This window comes from Aquarana catesbeiana, linkage group LG10 (assembly GCF_042186555.1).
Source record: "Aquarana catesbeiana isolate 2022-GZ linkage group LG10, ASM4218655v1, whole genome shotgun sequence".
NCBI lineage: Eukaryota > Metazoa > Chordata > Amphibia > Anura > Ranidae > Aquarana > Aquarana catesbeiana.
Genome location: NC_133333.1, coordinates 247,585,802 through 247,608,208, shown reverse-complemented (window position 1 = coordinate 247,608,208; position 22,407 = coordinate 247,585,802). Strand labels below are relative to the sequence as shown.

The 22,407-nt window shown below is 43.8% G+C and overlaps 1 protein-coding gene across 1 annotated transcript in view; it reads left to right on the top strand.

Annotated features, from left to right (window-relative positions):
* MEGF6 (multiple EGF like domains 6) overlaps positions 1-22,407 on the top strand; it is a 153,167-nt gene that overhangs the window by 112,805 nt on the left and 17,955 nt on the right. The window contains exons 15-28 of the mRNA XM_073603592.1: positions 561-686; positions 3,097-3,228; positions 4,406-4,534; positions 6,957-7,088; positions 8,758-8,886; positions 9,302-9,430; positions 11,159-11,287; positions 13,120-13,248; positions 14,781-14,909; positions 17,804-17,932; positions 18,403-18,531; positions 19,708-19,839; positions 20,919-21,047; positions 22,017-22,145. Of these exons, the coding sequence (XP_073459693.1) occupies positions 561-686; positions 3,097-3,228; positions 4,406-4,534; positions 6,957-7,088; positions 8,758-8,886; positions 9,302-9,430; positions 11,159-11,287; positions 13,120-13,248; positions 14,781-14,909; positions 17,804-17,932; positions 18,403-18,531; positions 19,708-19,839; positions 20,919-21,047; positions 22,017-22,145 (1,812 nt within the window). The remainder of the gene's footprint in view (positions 1-560; positions 687-3,096; positions 3,229-4,405; positions 4,535-6,956; positions 7,089-8,757; positions 8,887-9,301; positions 9,431-11,158; positions 11,288-13,119; positions 13,249-14,780; positions 14,910-17,803; positions 17,933-18,402; positions 18,532-19,707; positions 19,840-20,918; positions 21,048-22,016; positions 22,146-22,407) is intronic.

The window sequence follows — 22,407 nt, the reverse complement described above, 5'->3', positions numbered from 1 at the left end:
ACCCATGACCATTCATTTTACAAAAGTCTTCCCAGAAGATACAGTATGCAAATTTAACATATTTTATTCATGGTATTTGCCTGCAAAATCCTTGCTTTTGAGGCAAACAAAAGTCCTGAGACTGCTGCTTGGCCCATGTATATTGTGCACAGACTAGAGTTTAAGCTACTCAACCTGCCCTGGGGACATCTGACCAGCTCAGAAGATCCACAAAAAATCCCCAGTGCAATAGAGGCCATGTCATATTATGAGGTGCTTCAGGTGGTCTGCTGCTTCAGGGTCCATGAGGTTTGGGACCATACCTTAACCTCCTGCTTATCTAGAGGGTAAAGTTTCTCGTAGTACTTTTGGTTGTTCATTTGCTATTGATGCCTTCAGTAGACCTATGGAAGAACCAAGTGGAAAGAACTGTTCAGTGTTTCACTAGCATCCTGTTGAGAATGGGCATTTTCTTTTTCCTCCAATAAAGGTTCTTCGAGGATCTGTTGTGCCCCCTGAGATTACCTCAACATGTAAAAGTCACAAGTAACTAATTTTTGGTGCTTTTTATTCATGTACAGAGTGCTCGGCAGGCAAATATGGAAAGCAGTGCCTGCAGAGCTGTTCGTGTGGTGGAGCTCCATGCAACCATATTGATGGCACGTGCCTATGTCCAGCTGGCAAAACTGGCACAGATTGTTCAGAAGGTAAACAAAACAATAAACTGGCAACATAATATTAAGTGAAAATCTATTTGTCTAGAATTCCTGCTAAAAAAAAAAAAAAATAGCAGTGCACTCTCTGATTGGGGAGGGTGCCTAGGCACTCCTGTACCTACAACCTCAGAGCTGTATATCTGCAGGGTGAGATTTGAGACTCTTCTACCTCTGACTGATAGTCTCTGGAGGTTTGGAGAGAAATTTGACATCACCACTGTGCTGCTCACTGTTCTCCTTGCTGGAGGCTCTATTATGAGGAAGAAAAGCCCTGCCTCTACCAACATGGCTGCCTCCATACAGAGAGACAGTGCAGTACAAGCTATGGTAAGTCAGTAATGGGGAAAAGACCAACTGCAGGAAGATCACAGGGAATACTGGGGACTAAATATTTGCCCTCTGCTCTTTCTCTTATCCACAACTGCACAGACTTGCCTTTCCTTCACTCCGGGAGCAAAGCGCAGTACCCAGTTGCAATACCGCCCAGAACAGGTTCATCCAAGACCCAGGGCAAGGGTGCAGAACTACGCCCCTTCCCCCACTTCTAATCTACTGCTCTGTGCCTTTTCTCTGTAACCTTGCTCCAACTGTCCATAGTTAGCATGGAGTGTGCACTGCGCATGTATGGCCTTTGCTTAATAATAACTGGGATGTGGTTGTACATGTGCAGTGTGCTTTTCATGTTGGAAGCAGAAAACATACCCTAGCTCAACCGCTTGTGTCCGGAGTGAAGATGCTGAAGACCGGTGCACAGGCTGGGGTGTCCGTTGCCCCATGTAGTAAGATCAACGATAGAAAAAAGCTGACAACGCCATACTCCTCTTATTAATCTTTTATTAGCTTCATAACATGGATACAGTACAGAAATGTTAACGCGTTTTGGCTATTGCAGCCTTCCTCATAACATTGCAGTATCTTTACTTACAGCAGGTGATTGGCTTTCATGTAAAAATGGTCTTAGCGGCGCATTCGCAGCAAGATCACTTTTATAGGCAGCGGGAGAGGTGCCCCCGCGGCTTCCCGATCCCCTTTAAGCTTACCGGACCCGAGTCGACCCGATCCATCGGATGCCTGGTCAGGAAACTGAGTGAGGGCAATATAGCCCCCACTCTATGCCCTTGGAGGTCTAGAGCGACGTCTGACGTCACTTCCGCCTCTTGGCCCTAAAGGGATGATGGGTTTTTTTTGCTTTTAAAGGTTGGTCTTTCTGACTCCAGAGCTCTCAATAAAGAGGACCTGTCATGCTTATTTCTAGGGATGTTTACATTCCTTATAATAGGAATAAAAGTCCTAAAAAATAATTAAAAATTAAAGGGACAGTGTAAAAATAAAAAGTAAAATAAATAAGGAACCCCCCCCCCAGATCTCTCAATAAAGAGGACCCATCATGCTTAATTCTAGGGATGTTTACAATAGGAATAAAAGTCTTAAAAAAAAAAAATTTAAACAAAAGGGACAGTGTAAAAATAAAAAGTAAAATAAATAAGGAAAAATAAAAAAAGTAAAGCGCCCCATCCCTCCAAGCTCGCGCACAGAAGCGAACGCATATGTAAGTCATGCTCGCATATGTAAATGATGTTCAAACCACACATGTGAGGTATCACCAGGAACGTTAGAGCGAGAGCAATAATTCTAGCACTATACCTCCTCTGTAACTCTAAACATGTAACCTGTAAACATTCTTAGCGTCGCCTATGGAGATTTTTAAGTGCCGTCGTTTGTCGCTATTCCAGGAGCATGCGCAATTGTAAAGCGTGACATGTTAGGTATCTATTTACTCGGCATAACATCATCTTTCACAACATACAAAAAATTGGGCTAACTTTACTGTTTTTTTTTTTTTTATTATTAATTGAAGTGTATTTTTTCCAAATAAATTGCATTTGAAAGTCTGCTGTACAAATACAGTGTGGCATAAAATATTGCAACGACATTTTATTCTCTAGGGTCTCTACTAAAAAAATAAAAAATAAAATAAATAAAATTATTTTTTTATATATTATATATTTATTTATTATTTATTTTATATATATATATATATATATATATATATATATATATAATGTTTGGGGGTTCTAAGTAATTTTCTAGCAAAAAATACAGATTTTTACTTGTACAACAACAAATGTCAGAAAAAGGCCTGGTCTTAATGCAAGTGTTATTAGTCCTTTTATATTTCATGGTTCACTTTCAGATTTTAAATGCTCTGCTATAGGAAGAAATGTTTTTGTTTTCTAACTAGTCAGCAGAAATCTCCACAATTGATGTCATCGGAATTCATGCGTTTGGCGCGGTCTGCCGTTGGGGATTTACGAGCCGCGGTCTCCGGCCTGTTAGGGATTAAACATGATTGTTGCAATCTGAGCTGTAAATAGTTGCCATTCTTGTGTGTCTGTTACAGAGTGCCCAGCGGGGCTCTGGGGGCCCCGGTGCCAGGAGATCTGCCCGATCTGCGAGAACACCGGAAAATGTAACCCAGCCACGGGGGAATGTGTCTGTGCGCCCGGATATAGTGGCAGCCATTGCGCCGATAGTAAGTATCTGCAGCACTGAACTGCGTCAGCTTGCAATAGAAATCGAACAAATTGTCTCGGGGCAGATGGCTGTTTTACTTACCAAATGATTTGTATCTGTTCATCCAGTTCTGGGATTTACACAGCTCTGCCACACAGCACAGCCAGAGAGTAGAGCCTTTTTCCCTTTTTTCTACTGTAGTAAAGCAATAAAGCTAGGTCACCTTCCTGCCTTAAACCTGTGATTGGACAGTGAGGGAGCAGCAACAAACTAATGAGGAAATAATTTTGCTCACTCTGCTTTCTTCTCCAATCAGTATGTTCCTTCTCAGCATATGTGAGTGCAGCACACCTGATTGGCTCCTAATGGTTTTCTAGTCTGAGTGCTGCGTTACATTGTAAAACCTCACATATACCCAGTGAAGTGACTGGCCTCAGGTGATACACAGAGATGAAACAAATCCTCCTACATAAGTTGCACCTGTCTATCTGCAGCCTTCTCTTCTCTAGAGCTGTTCAAAGTCCATAATTTATAAAGCTTGTCTGAGCTATCAGAAAAAAAAGGGGGTGGAGAGCAGAAGTTACATTCTGCAAGCTCAGTGAGGAGAGAACTGAGAGCTGATTGGATGAAAGGGACCCCCCCCCCCCTTTACACAGCACACAGAAACAGAGCTGTGGCTGTCAATCAGCTGGAGATTCCTCCCCTGTCATTTTTCTCTTGGTGTCAGGGCACTCGAGAAGGCTCATAGAGCGTGGCTTAGCCCCCTCCCCAATGGCTCCTGAGCCAATGAGGAGAGAGAAACCTGGGAGAGCCGCTGCTCTCGTGCACTTCGCTGGATCAAGATGGGGCTTGGGTAAGTATTGGGGGATTGGGGGGAGGGCTGCACCCAGAAGGTTTTTTACCTTAATGCATAGCCACTTTAAGGTTTAGTGCCATGCAAGAACCAATCTAGATCAAGCCAACTGATTTGAGCTGTATGGGTTGCATACTACATCCAATCATTTAGTGCAGTTCCTCTCTGTAACTGGTAATTAGGTTGGGGATTTTGTTTCGTAGACTTTTCATGCAAAATTAGTTACATTTTTGGCCCTTTGGTTGAAGGACATATGTTTTTTGACTTTTATTTTCTGTATATATATTTGATAAGCATAGAGTTGTGTTGATGGAAACCAAAAGGTATAATTCTTTTATTACAGAATGTTCTTCTGGATGGTTTGGCCAAGGATGCCAGTCAAGATGTTCTTGTCAGGATGATGGGCAGTGTGACCCTGTAACTGGTAGATGCTCTTGCCCACCTGGATGGACGGGCCATAACTGTCGGAGAGGTATGTGGTCAGCCGATCACATCATGGTCATAGATGATCTTCCATGGTTAATTGTTCAGGTAGTGAGGAGGTTGAGTGAATGTAAAACATTGGCCAGCCAGACACCTCACACCAAGACCTACCAGTGCCAGGTTGCCAACACCAACAACAGAAGTATTGGGGGAAGAGCAGACCATTATCAGGGACCATTATCATTACTTCAGGGAAATAATATCGGTCAAGCAAAACTAAAACAGGGAAGTGTCCATCAGGGAGCTGGTAGTGTCTACTACCCAAAGTATTTAGATGTATATGGTTAATTGTTCAGGTGGTGAGGAGGTTGGATGTAGAACATTGGCCAGCCAGGGACCTCACAGCAAGACCTACCAGTGCCAGGTTGCCGACAACAGAAGTATTGGGGGAAGAGCAGACTGTTCTCCTTAGCGCCATCATTATTTCAGGTAAATGATGACAGTCAACAAAAAAAAAAAAAAACAAGGAGATGTCCACCAGGGAGAAAGTGTCTACTACCTATAGTACATAGATGTGTGACTACTGGGGTGCCAATCATTAGTCTTAACACAACCCTGTAACTGGTAGATGCTCTTGCCCACCTGGATGGACTGGCCATAACTGTCAGAGAGGTATGTGGCCAGCCAATCACATCATGGTTGTAGATGATCTTCCAGTATGGTATAGTATATGGTTAATTGTTCACGTAATGAGGAGGTTGAGTCAGTGTATGTAAAACATTGGCCAGCCAGGGGACTACCATTGCCAGTTTCTCAGCGCCAACACCAGAAGTATTGGGGGAAGAGCAGATTTTTTAATCATTAGCACCATTATTATTTCAGGGAAATAATGACGGTCAACCAAGAAAAACAAAAAAGTGTCTAATAGGGAACCAATAGTGGCTACTACCAATAGTACTTAGATGTGTGATCACATACCTGGACTTTTGAGGTGCCAATCATTAGTCCAAACACACTGATACAAAATTACACTTTTTTTTAAAATAGGTATTAAAACAATCCAAATTACTTATTTTAAATTCCTTTTCCATAATGGGATTGTTCCAACAACATAAATATTTAAACAGATATTTTGCCAAATTGCCTTCTCTATATGACTAACCCCCTTATTACGTATTACGACACATTATTAGGCCATCACAATAAGCCAATCATCACTTTGCTTGCTGAAGAGGGGAGTGGTCTTCCTCGACATGTTTCACAGTATAGCTTCCTCAGGAGGATATAGAAAGGATAATATTGCAACAATGACTTTCCAAATACCACAGTGGGATTCTGCAGCCCAGGTAATACCTCTGTTGGGGACAAGTGGGAATACCTGGAATATTCTAGAGGAGCCTGTGCTGTGTAACTGTCCATTGTTAAACTAGGTGGTTATTCTTCCATATGGATATTATGATCCTATGTATCACATACCTGGTAAGAGATTGAAATGTCGAGTTTGGTCTCCCTTGTATCCCCAGCCCAGGCCCCATTGAAGGTGGAACAGTTGATGCCAAGGCACAGGAGGAACACGAGTGCGGCAGGTCTTGATAGTAGAACTTTCAGTAGGAGATGCAGACCTGGATGGTCTGGCAAGACACTGGATCAGCAACAGAGGCTGTGCAGGATGCACCAGCTGAGGTTAAAGGGACACTCCATATGCACCGCAGGTTAAGGACGTCTGGCTTGTCAGAGCTCCAAGCAGGCTTACGACAGGAGCATGCTGTGATGACTGGAGCTAATGTAGATGGCAGCCAGGGCAGGCACTCAGAAGAAACGTGGAGCCAAATCGTAAACAGAAGCGTGTTAACAGGGGTAGCCAGGGTCAGCAGCAAGCGGACAACAAGGTATAGAAGCATAGGCAGAAACGTAGCCAAAAGCAGAGCTCAGGTCAGGAACAAGTAGGCAGAAGAGCAAGCAGGACCCAGGGTCAGGTCAGTAACAAGCCGAGTCAGTAACGGAGATCAAACACAGAATGCAAACAGGCCACAGGAAAAGCCGAAGACCAGTAAATATGGGCATGAGCATCCTTTTTATTGGCTGGCTGGAACCAACGGGAACTGTGGACGGACGTGTATGTGTCTGCTGCTGGTCATCACTCTATGCAAGAAAATACCATGCGCCAATCTCACAGGGATTCCCTAACACTGTAGGTGCTGCGATCCCAGGAAGATGAAGATAAATGACCCTTGGGACAATGACTAAACAACAAATCTGACAAATTGTAGTCTAAGATTGCCTTAGTGTTGACCTTGGGGTTTCTTATCAGTAGGAACTGGGGTTGTGATTTGGCCATCTAGTTCAGGGACAATCGATGCCATAAGAGATCTGGGCTAGCATGTTCCCCACAAGGATAACTGCAGGGAAGATGACAATGACTGTAGCTCCATTTGTAACACATTTGCCATCCATTTTGCTTTCTGTTTCAGCCTGTGACAGCGGACAATGGGGAGTGGACTGTCTCAACAGCTGTAACTGCAGCAACAGCTACTGGGGCTGTAACTCGGTAACGGGAGACTGTATCTGCGAACCGGGCTACACCGGGAGACACTGCGATCAGAGTGAGTCTACAAGAGATATTGCATGGTTACTGTCACTCTTAAGTCCTAAATAGGGATGGACAAACTGGGCAAAGTTTGGTTCACTGGACATTTGGTGAACTTAGCAGAAAGTCCACGAACCCCGAGTAGAGGGTCTAACCCTCTATGGGAGACAAATCTGGTATCTTATCAAACTTTATTGGCCTTTTTCAAGGCTAATTTGCAAACACAGGTAGCTGGGCACTGCCATGCTGGAGATGTACCAATTGACCCCGTCCTATACCCCGCTGACCCCGTCCTCTGCCCCATTGACCACATGCTTTGCCCTACTGACCCTATCCTCTACCCCACTGACCTGATCCCCTGCCCCACTGACCCCATGCTCTGCCCTACTGACCCTGTCCTCTACCCCACTGACCCTATACTCTGCCCTACTGACCTCAGTCCTATACCCTGCTGACCCCATCTTCTGCCCTGCTGACCCCATTCTCTGCCCCATTGACCACATGCTTTGCCCTACTGACCCTGTCCTCTACCCCACTGACCTGATCCCCTGCCCCACTGACCCCATGCTCTGCCATACAAACCCCAGTCCTATACCCTGCTGACCCCATCCTCTGCCGCATTGCCCACTGACCACATATGTGGCACTTGGACGAATCATGTCTCAGGGTCTGATGAGAAAGCTGTGAACGGCTGCAGCTTCCTCATCAAACCCTGACACAAGAAGGTTTTGCCGCAGCCGCGGCGGGACAAATTTAGATGGGGGAAGGGGGTTGTTCGCCCAACTTTAGTCTTGCCTAGGGCAGCATAAAACAAAAATACACCACTGACTAGTACCCCTTATTGCTCATTACCAAAAAAGGGGAACTCTATCTAAAACCCTTAATGGGTAAAACGACAGACCATTTTGATATAATTTCAGCATCAGAAGTTTCTTATAGAGGGAAATTACTTGTGATCACTATTATTGCAGACTTATGGTGAAGTTCCACACATACACTTCACTTGGCGCTTGGACCTTCTTTATGGGGGTTTGGTAGAGCTTACCCGCCCCCCGCTCCTTCCCTACACTGGGCACAATCGATACCCTTGTATGGGAATCTTTTTTGTGGACTTAGACATGTATACTTTTGTGGCATGTGGATCCTTTTAGGACGGTTGACAGTTCCTACCTATCTCTTTACACAGTACCTTTTTGGTGCCTGTTTCTTGATGGCAATCCTGGTCTTGGCCTACGATCTGAATATTATAGATTGATTGTTTTACTTCAGATCAGAGCTTTTTTCTGACCTTTTGGGGGGTACGCATATAATACACCTTATTATATATTCTCTTCTGGATATGACCTCATAAAAATATTGGAAATTGGATCCTGAAGAAGCCTATACCTTGGTCGAAATGCGTTGATCCTAAGCTTGTGAGACCAGTCCAGATGCAGATAATTGTATTATATGGCAATATGTACAACATCTAATATCGTTTAGGAAAATTACACATTTTGTATATTTTTTATGTTTTTGTATGAAATAAAATATTTTGATTTTATTCATGGAATATAGCACCTTACTTTTGGGCACACAAAAATACCCATCTCCCAGTTCTCTTCCCTTTTCAACCCCTGGGGAGACCTGAGAATTACCTTTTTCCTCCTAACATGATTTTTCTTTCTTTTTTTTGCTACTGACAGAGTGCCCCGCTGGTTGGTACGGGTCCGACTGTCGGCACCAATGTCAGTGTGAGAACGGGGCGCAGTGTGACCATGTCAGTGGAGTCTGCACCTGTGCGCCGGGCTGGAGAGGGGCCTATTGTGAGCTCTGTAAGTATTTTATACCCTTTTTATGCCTGTGACCTCAAAGTGAAGGCAGAGATGATATGAACCAATAGCCTATTTACTACAAACAGGATGTTGATTTGTTGGATTCCTGTGAATAATGGTGACCACTGTGTAGTCAGCAAATGCTATTGGTACTTGTTAAAAAAAAAAAAAAATTGAATTGATTAGTAAAGTTATTCCGTAGATATCAGGCATATTATGTTTCTACTAGAACACAATTTTATAAGAAGATTTCAGCAGCCAGAGCTTTTCGGTGTGTGTAGACGTGACCCATGCCAATTAATTGAAAGTGGTTCAGGGTTCAGGAGGCCAGAAGAGCACAGAATACTAAAGAATGGTAATGAAACAAAACTGTAACAAAGACGAAAATCCTAATTTTATTGTTGCATGTCTGCAGCCTGTCCAGAGGGATTCTACGGCATGGACTGTACCAACAGCTGCAAGTGTGCCAATGGCGGTAGCTGTGACCACGTTACCGGGACCTGCACTTGTCTAGATGGCTGGATTGGCTCTACCTGCAACCAAAGTAAGTCCTTTCTGTGTCTCGTATAATGCTGGCAGGTGCATATGAGAAGGAAAATAAAATGAACGCAATCTATTAATAATAGCATTCATCAATTGGCTAATATTATCCATTAATAAGTGAAATATCCATCTATCCTGATTTTCTTATAAACCCATTTAGTCAGTGGCGGAGCTACCTGGGTCACAAAGGTCACATTTGCGCCTGGGCCCTAGCATTTCCACCGCTGTGGGGGGGCCCCCAATGATGGGGTCCTGCCCCAGAACATGTGAAAGGGCCCCTATGCGGGACCGTAATAAAGGGCCCTGCGATGGGAGTAAAGGGCCCCAGGATTGGAGGGAAGGGACTAGGGATCGGCGGGAATGGCCCTGGGACCAGAGGAAAGGGCCACTGAACCATTGGGAAGTGCCTCGGAAACCGATGGAAAGGGTCCCGAGACCGGAGCAGGGGAGTAGATTTATCTGCTTCCCTACTCGGGTCCCCACGTGTGCCACCATTGCTACATCGTCGCTAGACATGTGCACTGACAAAAAATTTGTTCATTTTCGTCTTCGTTTCATTCGTTTCTTTGCTTTTTTCAGAAATTCTAAAATTCGGAAATTCGAAAGTTCGGAAATCCGAAATTTCCGAATTTCGGAAATTCTAATTTTGAAATTTCCGAATTTTCAAATTTGTGAATTTCGAATTTTCGAATTTCCAAATTTCCAAATTTTTTAAATTTCCGATTTTCGAATTCCTGAATTTTCGGAATACGAATTTCTGAATTTTCCAAATTCGAAAATCAGAAAATTTGAAAAAAAGAAAGAAAATCAGTAAAATTCTAAATAATAACTAATAATAATTAAGTATTAAATCATAGGTATTGGAATTTCCTTTCAAATTTGGCTGTTAGTGAACGTAACGAATACAGATTAATCTGAAGTTACGAATTATCCGAAATAACGAATGCCGCATCTAAATGGAATGAACAAATTAATAATTAATAATCATAATAAAAAGGTTTTATTTTTATTATTGTTATTTATTATTATTAGATCTAGATATATTTCAGATAATTCGTAACTTCAGATAAATTTGTGTTTGTTACGTTCACTAACAGCCAAATTTGAAAGGAATTTCCAATACCTATAATTTAATATTTATTATTAGTTATTCATTTCAGATTTTCATTTTTTTGAATTTTCAAATTTTCATTCTTTTTGGATTTTCAAAATTTCCACTTTTTTGAATTTTCAAATTTCTGAAATTTCAAATTTTCGAATTTCCGAAATTTTCCAGTTTCTGAAATTTCGAATTTCTGAATTTTCATTTTCTGGAATTTCGAATTTCCGAAAATTCTGACATTTGGAAATATCGAATTTCCGAAAAATCGGAAATTTGGAAATTCGAAATTCGGAGATTCAAAATTTCTGAAATTTAGAATTTTCGAATTTCTGAAATTCAGAATTTCCTAAATTTCAAATTCCAAATTTCTGACATTCCGAAATTTCTTATTTCCGAATATCTGAAATTCCGAAATTCCTAATTTTTTTGAAAATTCAGAAATTTGAAAATTCGAAATTCGGAAATTCGAAATTTCGGAGATTGAAAAATTCGGAAAACCAGGGATTAACGAATTTGTCAAAAATTGTTAAACAAGTATCAAAATCATGCTTTTCTGAAGCGGGGGGTGGGTTCAGGGTGGGGCCCTCATGGTTACATCCATATTACACAACTGTGTTTGTCTTGTAGAGTGCCCAGAGGACAGATATGGAGGTGAATGCAAAGAGAAGTGTCATTGTTTTAATGGTGCGCGGTGTGACCATGTCACTGGGGAGTGTGTCTGTGCTGCGGGGTGGACCGGAGAACAATGCCAGCAAGGTAAGACCTTGGGTACAACAGGACCAAAAAAGGTTATAGACTCCTTCTGTGATTGGCCTGTCCCATAGTGGGGACTGTCTGTATTCCTAAAGCAACCAATCACGGTCTGCATTTGCTGTGGGTAGGCTTTTTTAACCACTTTAAGACCGGGCCTATTTTTCAAACTTGTTTAAAATCATTTATTTTTTTTGCTAGAAAACATTATATATATATATATATATATATATATATATATATATTGTTTTCTAACACCCTAGAGAATAAAACGGCGGTCGTTGCAATACTTTCCGTCACACCGTATTTGCACAGCGGTCTTACAAGCGCACTTTAAAAAAAAAAAAATACACATTTTTGAATTAAAAAATAAGACCACAGTAAAGTTAGCCCAATTTTTTTTATATATTGTGAAAGATGATGTTACGCAGAATAAATTGATGCGCCCGCTTGTGGAATGGCGACAAACTTTTATCCTTAAAAATCTCCATATGCAATGTTTAAAAAAATTCTACAGGTTTCATGTTTTGAGTTACAGAGGAGGTCTAGGGCTAACATTATTGCGCTTGCCCTACCGATCGCTGCAATACCTCACATGTGTGGCTTAAACACCGTTTTCATGTGCGGCGCTATTCACATATGCATTCGCTTCTGCACGCAAGCTCGGCGGGATGGGGCGCGTAAAAAAAATTATTATTATTAATTATTTATTTATTTTATTATACTTTTTTTTTTTTTTTTTTTTTTTACACTGTTCTTTTAAAAAAAAATAATTGTGTAACTTTTATTCATATTATAATGAATGTAAACATCCCTTGTAATAGAAAAAAAGCACGACAGGACCTCTTAAATATGAGACCTGGGGTCAAAAACACCTCAGATCTCCTATTTACACTAAAATGCAATAAAAAACAAAAAAAACAAAAAACGTTTTGACGTCACTTCCGCCCCGCAATGGTATGGAGTTGGGTGAGGACCATCTTCCCCTCACTCAGCTCCATACCACAGAGGGGAGAGGACACGATTGCCTCTGCCGGCAGCTCCGGTAAGCGTTGGAGGGCACCGGAGTGCAACGGGGACACACACACACACACACTATTCCTTAAACTGACACCAACACTGGGGCAGAATACCTTCTATTGAAATCAATGATGGGGCACAATTCCTCCGACTGACACCAACAATGGGACACTATTCCTCCCACTGACACCAACAATGGGACACTATTCCTCTCACTGATACCAAACACAGGATATTCTTTACTCCCACTGGCTCTAGTCCGGCCCTCCTAAAGTCTGAAGGACAGTCAACTGGTCCCTTGTTTGGAAAGTTTGGAGACCCCTGCTTTGGAGTAAACCTGTACAAAGTGCAACATGGAGGCTAACCTCCTTCTGAAAATATCTTCCTGACTTTCTTGGCTTCAGCTGCTTCTCTTCTCAATCACCGACTCGGAAAAAGCATGAAATCAGGAATGTGGGAAGTAAAGCTGGAACTCCTGATCTGCATATTTTTTGGGGGGTTGGGGTCTCAAAGATCTGAAGCCACTGGATCAGCTTGACATAGGGTTGCCACCTCATCCCTTCAAAACCGAACACATAATAATTAGAGGTTCTGAGGCTTTTTCAATGCAGGTAAGTCACAAAGTGAATTTAATTACCACCTTAGTCAACCACAGAACCTGTGTAATTAATATGTGTTTGGGTTTAAAGGGATGAGGTGGTTCAACCCTAGCTTGACAGCCAGAGAGCCAAGGAAAGGACAGCAGTGGCAGCCTACATATGTCTCTTAGCTCACGTTTCCTGTAACTGCCTTCTAATTTACTGATTCTAATTTTCCAGCCTGCCCAGATGGTTCCTTTGGAGAGAACTGCCTTCAGCAGTGTATCTGCAGGAACGCCGGAGCCTGTGACCATGTCACAGGACACTGTGCTTGTCCCAACGGCTGGACGGGACTGGCTTGTGAACAAGGTGAGTCTATCTTAACATCTTTCCATGGAAGGGAGTGTCTAACTGCTATGAGCCAGACTGCGCACATACTGACATAATTAGGTTTAAAAGAAACCTCTCCATCAAGTTCAACCAAAGTACAATACAATAACACACCTTGCACCCTCAGAACTCCTAACTCCCCGGTAATCCAAAGGAAGGCAAAAAAGCTTTACAGCCTAAACCAAGTGGTTCCTTCCTGATCCTCAAAGGCAAATAGAGCCTACCTGCATCAACAATTGATTGCTGCCATTCTCAACCACGGTTCCATGGAATTCTAGGGTGTCTTCGGAGGTTGGTGGGGTTTAACTGAGCTGTGGCTGGTTGACTCCCCATTTGATGGTAGACCATAGATCTTGGGTCAACGCCAATATTGTTGGTGACACAAGTAAAAATCCCTAGTTTCCAGTGTTTCTTGTTTGATTCACTGGAAGTATATACACGATATTGTCAAAAGTATTGTGACGCCTGCCTTTACACACACATGAACTTTATTGACATCCCAGTCCCTGGCGTTCAATATTGAGTTTGACCACTATTTGCAGCTATAACAGCTTCAACTGTTCCGGGAAGGCGGCCCACAAGGTTTAGGAGTGTGTCTATGGGAGTGTTTGACCATTCTTCCAGAAGCGCCTTTGTGAGGTCATACAAGAAGGCCTGGCTTGCAGTCTCTGCTCAAATTCATCCCAAAGGTGTTCTATCGGGTTGAGGTCAGGACTCTGTGCAGGCCAGTCAAGTTCCCCCACCCCAAACTCGCTCATGCATGTCTTTTTGGACCTTGCTTTGTGTACTGGTGCGCAGTCATGTTGGAACAGGAAGGGGTCATCCCCAAACTCTTCCCACGAAGTTGGCAGCATGAAATTGTCCAAAATGTCTTGGTATGCCGACGCCTAAAGAGTTCCCTTCACTGGAACTAAGGGGCCAAGCCCAACCCCTCAAAAACACCCCCACACCATAATCCCCCCTCCACCAAATGATTTGGACCAGTGCACAAAGCAAGGTCTATAAAGACATGGATGAGCAAGTTTGGGATGGAATAACTTGACTGACCTGCACAGAGTCCTGACCTCAACCCGATAGAACACCTTTGGGATGAATTAGAGTGGAGGCTGTGAGCCAGGCCTTCTCAACCAACATCAGTGCCTGACCCCACAAATGCGCTTCTGGAAGAATGGTCAAACATTCCCATAGACACACTCCTAAACCTGGTGGACAGCCTTCTCAGAAGAGTTGAAGCTGTTATAGCTGCAAAGGGTGGGCCAACTCAATATTGAACCCTACGGACTAAGACTGGGATGCCATTAAAGTTCATGTGCTTGTGAAGGCAGGCGTCCCAATACTTATGGTAATATAGTGTATCTTTGTGTATTGTACATCAATGATTGAGTCAACCCTTACACTTGCATTGATAGAGAGGAACAGTAAGATGCGGTCACCATGCAGCACAACATGTACTTATTGTACAGAGGTGTAGGAGACCAGCCTGCACTGACACGACAACCTTCTCCTTCCAGAGTGCACTCCGGGGACATACGGGGACAGCTGCCTGCAGAACTGCACGTGTCAGAATGGAGGGATCTGCAACCGAGAGTCTGGGACCTGCGTGTGCCTGGCTGGCTGGGTGGGAGAATCGTGTCAGCACGGTAAGTGAGGACCCGGGCAGGATTCTCATTCTGTATTTAGGTGTCCTTGTTGAAGTGTATGTTAACTACAATGGACTTCTGTTATGTGTTTTGTTATATCTGTTCAATAAGTGCAAAAAATATCTGTTGATCCTGCCAGAAATCCAGCGCTGATGACTTCCTGTGCTCTCTGGCTGTACTGACTGCGACCAGTCTCTAAGGGCTAAAGGACACCTCAACCCAATGTTATGGGGTGGAGGGGAGAGGGAGGTGTTCTGTAGTCCTTCCCTAGAGTAACAACACTGTCCATAGATACAGTAAGCAAGCCTTGCCCCTCTAGGACAGAGAATGTCTTCCTGGCAGAATTCCCAGGTGAAAATAAAGGGGGGAAAAAAGACTGAAACGCTAAAAAAACCAAATGCAGCCACCACATCTAAGGACTGGTAACCTGCACCATATCACATTTTTGTTATTAGGTTACAAACAGTTTAACATGTCTGTGCAAGGGTCACCTATTAACCTGTGATATTGTATAAATAACCTTACATGTGAAAACTGTTCTGTTCTGTTCAAGGGATGAAAAAGATCTGCAGCTAACACCAATACAGGAAAAACATTGTCACTGCCTTTGGTGCCAGTAGGCAACTGCCTACTGTGCCTCATGGTGAATCGTGGCAAGGCACAATGTGGAACTTCAGAGCCTTGTATGGAACTGTTGGGCTATTAGTATCAGGGAGCAGAGAACAGGAAGAACTGACAATGTGCAATGTGGAACTTCAGAGCCTTGTATGGGACTGTTAAGCCATCAGTACCAGGGACCTAAAGAATGGGAAGGACTGACGGGGTACATTGTAGAATTGTAGGACCTTGCTTGGTACTGTTGGGCAATCTGAACCAAGGTGAAGAGGATTTGAACCAGGGTGAAGGGGATGTTATGTACTGACAAGGTTCAAAGTGGATTTTCAGGGCCTTCTATGGGACTGTTGGGTCATTAGTACCAGGGAGCAGAGGATGAGAAGGACTGGAAAGGTACAATGTGGAAGTCCGGAGTCTTGTATGGGACTGTTGGGCTATTAATCCTAGGGAGTAGAGGATGGGAAGCACTGGCAAGGTGCAATGTAGAACTTCAGAGTCTTGTATGGGACTGTTGGGTCATTAGTACTAGGAAGCAGAGGATAGTAGGAACTGACAAGGTGCAATGTAGAACTTCAGAGCCTTGTATGGGACTCTTGGGCCATTGTACCAGGGAGCAGATGATAGTAAGGACTGACAACAAGGTACAATGTGAAACTTCAGAACCTTGTATGGGACTTTTAAGCCATCAATACCAGGGAACAAAAGAATGGGAAGGACCAAAAAAGTACACTGTAGAATGTTATGGCCTTCTTTGGTACCATTAGGCAAATTTGAAATCAAGGAGAAGAGGGTTGTAAGGACTGACAAGGTACAATGTGGAATTTCAGGGCCTTGTTTGGGACTGTTGGGCCATTATTACCAGGAAGCAGAGGAGAAGCAGGACTGACAAGGTATAATGGGAAAGGTCAGAGCCTTATCTGGGGCTATTTGGCCATCAGTATCACGGAGCAGAGAATGGGAGGGACTGACGAGGTACATTGTAGAACTTCAGGGCCCTGTTTGGTAGTGTTGAGCAATTAGTGCTGAGGAACATAGGATGGGAAGGACTGACAAGGTACAATGTGGAACTTCAGAGCCTTGTATGTGACCTGTTGGGTCACCAGTACCAGGGAGTAGAGAATGTGAAATATGGACTTACAAGGTACAATGTAGAACTTAGAAGCTTTGTATGGGACTGTTGGGCCATCACTACCAGGAAGCAGAGAAAAGGAAGGATTGGCCAGGTACAATGTGGAACTTCAGAGCCATGTATGAGACTGTTGGGTCTTCAGTACAAGGGAGCAGAATCATAAGAAGTAACAGGGTACAGAGTGGAATCTCAGAACCTTGTATGGGACTGTCGGGCCATTAGTACTTGAAGCAGAGGATAAGAAGGACTAAGAAGGTACAATGTGGAACTTCAGAGTCTTCTATGTGACCTGTTGAGCCATCAGTACCAGGGAGCAGAGTATGTGAAAGATTGACTAACAGGGTACAATGTAGAACTTCAGAGCCTTGTGTGGGACTGATGGATCTTCAGTACCAGGGAGCAGAAGATAGGAAGGACTAACAAGGTACAATGTAGAACTTTAGAGCCGTGTGTGGGACTGATGGACCATCAGTACCAGGGAGCAGGGGATAGGAAGGACTAAGAAGGTACAATGTGGAACTTCAGAGTCTTCTATGTGACCTGTTGAGCCATCAGTATCAGGAAGCAGAGGATGTGAAAGATGGGACTAACAAGGTACAATGTAGAACTTCAGAGTCTTGTAAGGGACTGGTGGGTCATCGGTATCAAGGAACAGAGGCTAGGAAGGAACTACAAGGTACAATGTGGAATTTCTGAGGCTTGTATAAAACTGTATTGCCATCAGTACCAGGGAGCAGAGGATGGAAAAGTTGAACTAACAAGGTACAATGTGGAACTTCCCAGTCTTGAAAGGGACCATTGGGCCATCAGTATCATGGAGCAGAGAATTGGAAGGACTGATGAAATACAATGTGGGCCTTCAGAGCTATTTACGGGACTGTTGAGCCATCAGTAGCAGGGAGCAGAGGATGGGAAGTATGCCCGCTGGTAATCTTACCACATATTATCTAGTGAATTGACCCCTCGATTGGTAAAAGCAATGAAACCCACAATAACCAATCAGGAATAATCTCATAAGGGACTGCACTAAAATGAATCCTGATTGGTTACTGTGTGTCCCGGCACACCATGTTTTGCCTTTACACTTTGCGTTGCCATTAAAGCAGAAACCTGTGATGGTGAATTGTATTTGGTGTCTTCTGTGTTGCAGCCTGTCCAGAGGGAACCTTCGGAGTCCAGTGTCAGGAGAAATGCCACTGCCACCACAGCCGGACCTGTCACCACGTTAGTGGCATTTGTGACTGCGACCGGGGCTGGAGGGGAAAGCACTGCGATAAACGTAAGTTGTTGGGGGGACACTGATTTGGGGCAACGCCATAGTTTTTTTCATTTATGAAGCAGAAACAATAACATTCAAAAGCAAATCTCATTTACAGTAATAAAATGATGCATGCAATAAATAAATATATGGTGCATGAAAAAAAATAAATAAATGAAAAATGCGTCTGCTTGCCACATTTGGGGTGCCATTAACATGTGCGCATAACAAAAAATGCGTGGTTGAAAAATGCGCAAATCTTGAACCTTAAAAAAGGGTAAGAGCTACTGTGCTGTGTTTGTCACGCATAGTGTTGTCATCTGGCTCCTGAGTGTGCCTAACATTATCTAATGACTGAGCCTAGGAGGAATGATGTGTTGCTGCATGCATTGCAAAAATCAGAGGTGTGGGGGGGCCCCTCATCTGTCATTCTCAGTAGATCTCCAAATGATGTTATCCGATCTAATTGCAATTCTTTTCTTCTTGCTCAGCCTGCCTCCCCGGCTCCTACGGGGATCACTGCTCACAGCTCTGCAACTGCCCTCCAGGAACAGCGTGCAATCACATGACTGGCCAGTGCGGATGTCCTCCGGGGTTCACCGGCAACGGCTGTGATCAAAGTAAGAATTTTATTCTGACCACTTTGGTGTCAGCGTGCTCCAGTGTCCACCCCGTTCCAGTGTCCACCCCGTTCCAGTGTCCACCCCGTTCCAGTGTCCACCCCGTTCCAGTGTCCACCCCACTCCAGTGTGCACCGCACTCCAGTGTGCACCCCATTAAAGTGTCGATCCCGCCCCAGTGTCGATCCTGCTCCAGTATGCACCGCGCTCCAGTGTGCACCCAACCACAAGACAGCGCCACAATCTGCAGGAACATTCATGTTTTCCATAAGCTTCTCTCTACATTTTTTTCCAAATCATTTTATTCTTTTTTTTTTTTTCTACCTTTTCTCATAACATATATCACAGGGTATTCTGCCTTTCCTCACTTTAAAATCCTTCAGATGTTGAAGTAACGGCTGCTCCAGTTAGTGTGCACCGCACTCCAGTGTGCACCTTGTTCCAGTGTCCATCCCACTCCAGTGTGCACCTCCCTCCAGTATGCACCTTGCCTTAGTGTCCACCCCACTCCAGTGTTCACCGAGCTCCAGTGTGCACCGCTCTCCAGTGTGCAAATAACCACAAGAAAGCACCACAATATGCAAGGACATTCATGTTTTCCATAAGCTCCTCTCTACTTTTTTTCCAAATCATTTTATTCTTTTTTTTTTTGTTACCTTTTCTCATAACATATGTCACAGGGTATGCTGCCTTTCCTCACTTTAAAATCCTTCAGATGTTGCAGTAACGGCCAAGTGTACATACTCAGGGATGGTCATAAAGGGCTAAACTAGAAAAGGAAGTGTGATAACATGATTTGAGCATTACAGAAAATCCCCTCCCCCTTCATGTCTCTGGTATATCACAGCTTATCTCTAACTGTCACTCAGCAGGTGCACGCTTGACAGTTGCTGAGGGTTCAGGAAGGAAAACATCCTGGAGTGTCAGATTTAGTGAAAAGGTGGCTTGTGATGCATTTCATGTCATATATGATAAACGGTAGGGAAATCTAAGCATTGGAACAATATAAAGTGTATGTCCAGCCAAAATCCGTTTTTGGTTTTGAATAGAATGGGGGAAGGGCTGGAGCCTCTTTAATTTTATGCTCTTTGGGGCTCCAATAGAGATTTTTACTTGCCTAAAAGTTTAATCTGCCTTCCCTTGTTCCCCTCACTCTCATAATCATTTTCTCTTCAGCTTGTATTCCAGGTACCTATGGCTTGAACTGTGCTAAAATCTGCCAATGCCCCGGCCAGCATCAAGACTGCCACCCGGTGACTGGGGAATGTATCTGTGCCTCCGGCTACTATGGTCACACCTGTCAGTTGAGTAAGTGAAGCATCCATAATATTTCTTGTTGGTGGGGTAAAGACAAAGCTACACAAGTGATTTCATCTTTATAGAGAGATGGTGCCTCCTGCTGGAAGTCACCTTAATAGATTAAAGCGGCTCTTCTCAACCAGAGTTCTGTGGAATCCTTCAGTTCCTCCTGAGGGTGCTAGAGGTTCCTTGAACAGTAAGCAGTGAAATAATATCCCACCTACACTGACCACCAATGAGTCACTTCTACACTAACCACTAATAGGTCACTTCTACACTGACCACCAATGACTCACTTCTACACTGACCACCAATGAGTCACTTCTACACTGACCACCAATAAGTCACTTCTACACTGACCAACAATGAGTCACTTCTACACTGACCACCAATGGGTCACTCTTACACTGACCACCAATGGGTCACTCCTACACTGACCACCAATGAGTCACTTCTACACTGACCAACAATGAGTCACTTCTACACTGACCACTAATGGGTCACTTCTACACTGACCATCAATGGGTCACTCCTACACTGACCTCCAATGAGTCACTTCTACACTGACCATCAATGAGTCACTTCTACACTGACCATCAATGAGTCACTTCTACCCTGACCACCAATGAGTCACTTCTACACTGACCACCAATGAGTCACTCCTACACTGACCACCAATGGTTCACTCCTACACTGACCACCAATGGTTCACTCCTACACTGACCACCAATGGGTCACTTCTACACTGACCATCAATGGGTCACTTCTACACTGACCATCAATGGGTCACTTCTACACTGACCATCAATGGGTCACTTCTACACTGACCATCAATGGGTCACTTCTACACTGACCAATGTTTCTACTTCTCATTTCACTTCTACGCTGACCACCAGTGAGTTCCTTATCTCTATGTATATTCGGGGGTCAGTAGCTCAGAGCATTGAAGGCAAAGGTTCAGTAGGACAGCCTGGCAGTTAGCATTTTCAGAAGGATAGGTCAGCAATGACAGGATCCATATTTCAGTCATGACATGTTTCCTGTACCTTCGATGTACTTGATTAATTTTATTGTCTTCCCTTCTCTAGAATGCACCAGTGGATTTTATGGGCGAAACTGTGAGCACCACTGCAAATGCAAGAACGGCGGTCACTGCAATGCCACCACCGGAGCGTGCCACTGCCCATCGGGCTACCTTGGGGCAGATTGTGGAACAGGTCAGTAGGAGGATCGGTATGGTTCAGTTCCAGGGCTGGGGTTGTGCACTGCAAATAAGAGCCAGGAAAATATCAAAGCCCAGCACCAGTAGAGACAGTCCTTGCATGCTTTGGATTGGGTTAGAAACCCAGTCAGATCTGTATAGCTGTGTGTGACTCTATTAGAGCATTATTGGCTCATTTCCTGACCACAGTGACAACAGGGTAAGAGATAAGGAGGGGTCTCTGGGTCAGGAAGACATAGACAGCAAAAAAAATTGTGTCAAGCCTTCCTCACAAACTAGAAGAAGCCTTTTTGGCTGGAGCTGGGCTTTAGTTAACTGTTTGTGTGCATTCAGGAGGAAACTTTGAGCAGGGAATATCCAAAGAAGGACTAAACCCTGAGGGCCTATTTGCATTAAGGGGTCTATGTTTAAAAAAAAATGCTCTCCTAATTTCTCAGCATTCACACAGCCTTCATGAAAACCTGTAACCTATCTGTTTATTTCCTATGATTGTCAGCGCCACCTAATGTCCATAATGTGGTATTTCCCCATTGAGGTATTTAAGGAAAATACTACATTATGGCCACTAGATGGAGCTGATGATCACAGGAAATATACAGACACATTACGGGGATTATTTGCAACAGCTGTGCGAAATCTGAGACATTCACAGCAATTTTTTTTTATAAATAGACCCCCAAGTGTTGCATTATTGCAATGTGTCATAGTGCGTTAAGGCAGACCCTTCATTTTGGAATGGCCTGGCAATGTACTGTACCTGGAAATGCAGCTTCTAAAAAAACTGACATGACCCCATAAGATGTGTCATTTTTATATTGCGGTAAAACATGCATTATAATGTGTTATAATGTGTTCGTCACATAAGTGTAAATGGGCTCTTTTGCAGGGAGCATCCTAAGTACAGACTACAAGCCATGCCTCTGTTGCTATGCCTAAGTATAATTTATTCTTTGTTCCTTTTCAGCCTGTCCCGCCGGGCGATACGGAAAAGGCTGCTCTCACGTGTGTCGCTGCGGTCCCAATGGCTCCTGTGATCATGTGACTGGCGAATGCGCCTGCGCAGCTGGAAGAACTGGTCTACACTGTGAACACGGTATGCCTTATTATTCCTTACTGTGACTCCTTGTGACCCAATAGGCTAAACATCTGGATGTCCCTTAGGGCTTAATCACAGCCAGTGCGGTGTAGGAACATGTGCAAAATCGCGGGCTTTCCAACACCACGCTGCCCTGTTGCAGATGCACGTGGGTGCCATTAATTCTTAATAGCACCCCCACACATCTAGAAAATGTGTGCATTCATGCCTGCAAAGATGCATTGTACCGCTGTACCGTTGTTTTTGGTTTGGCGTGATT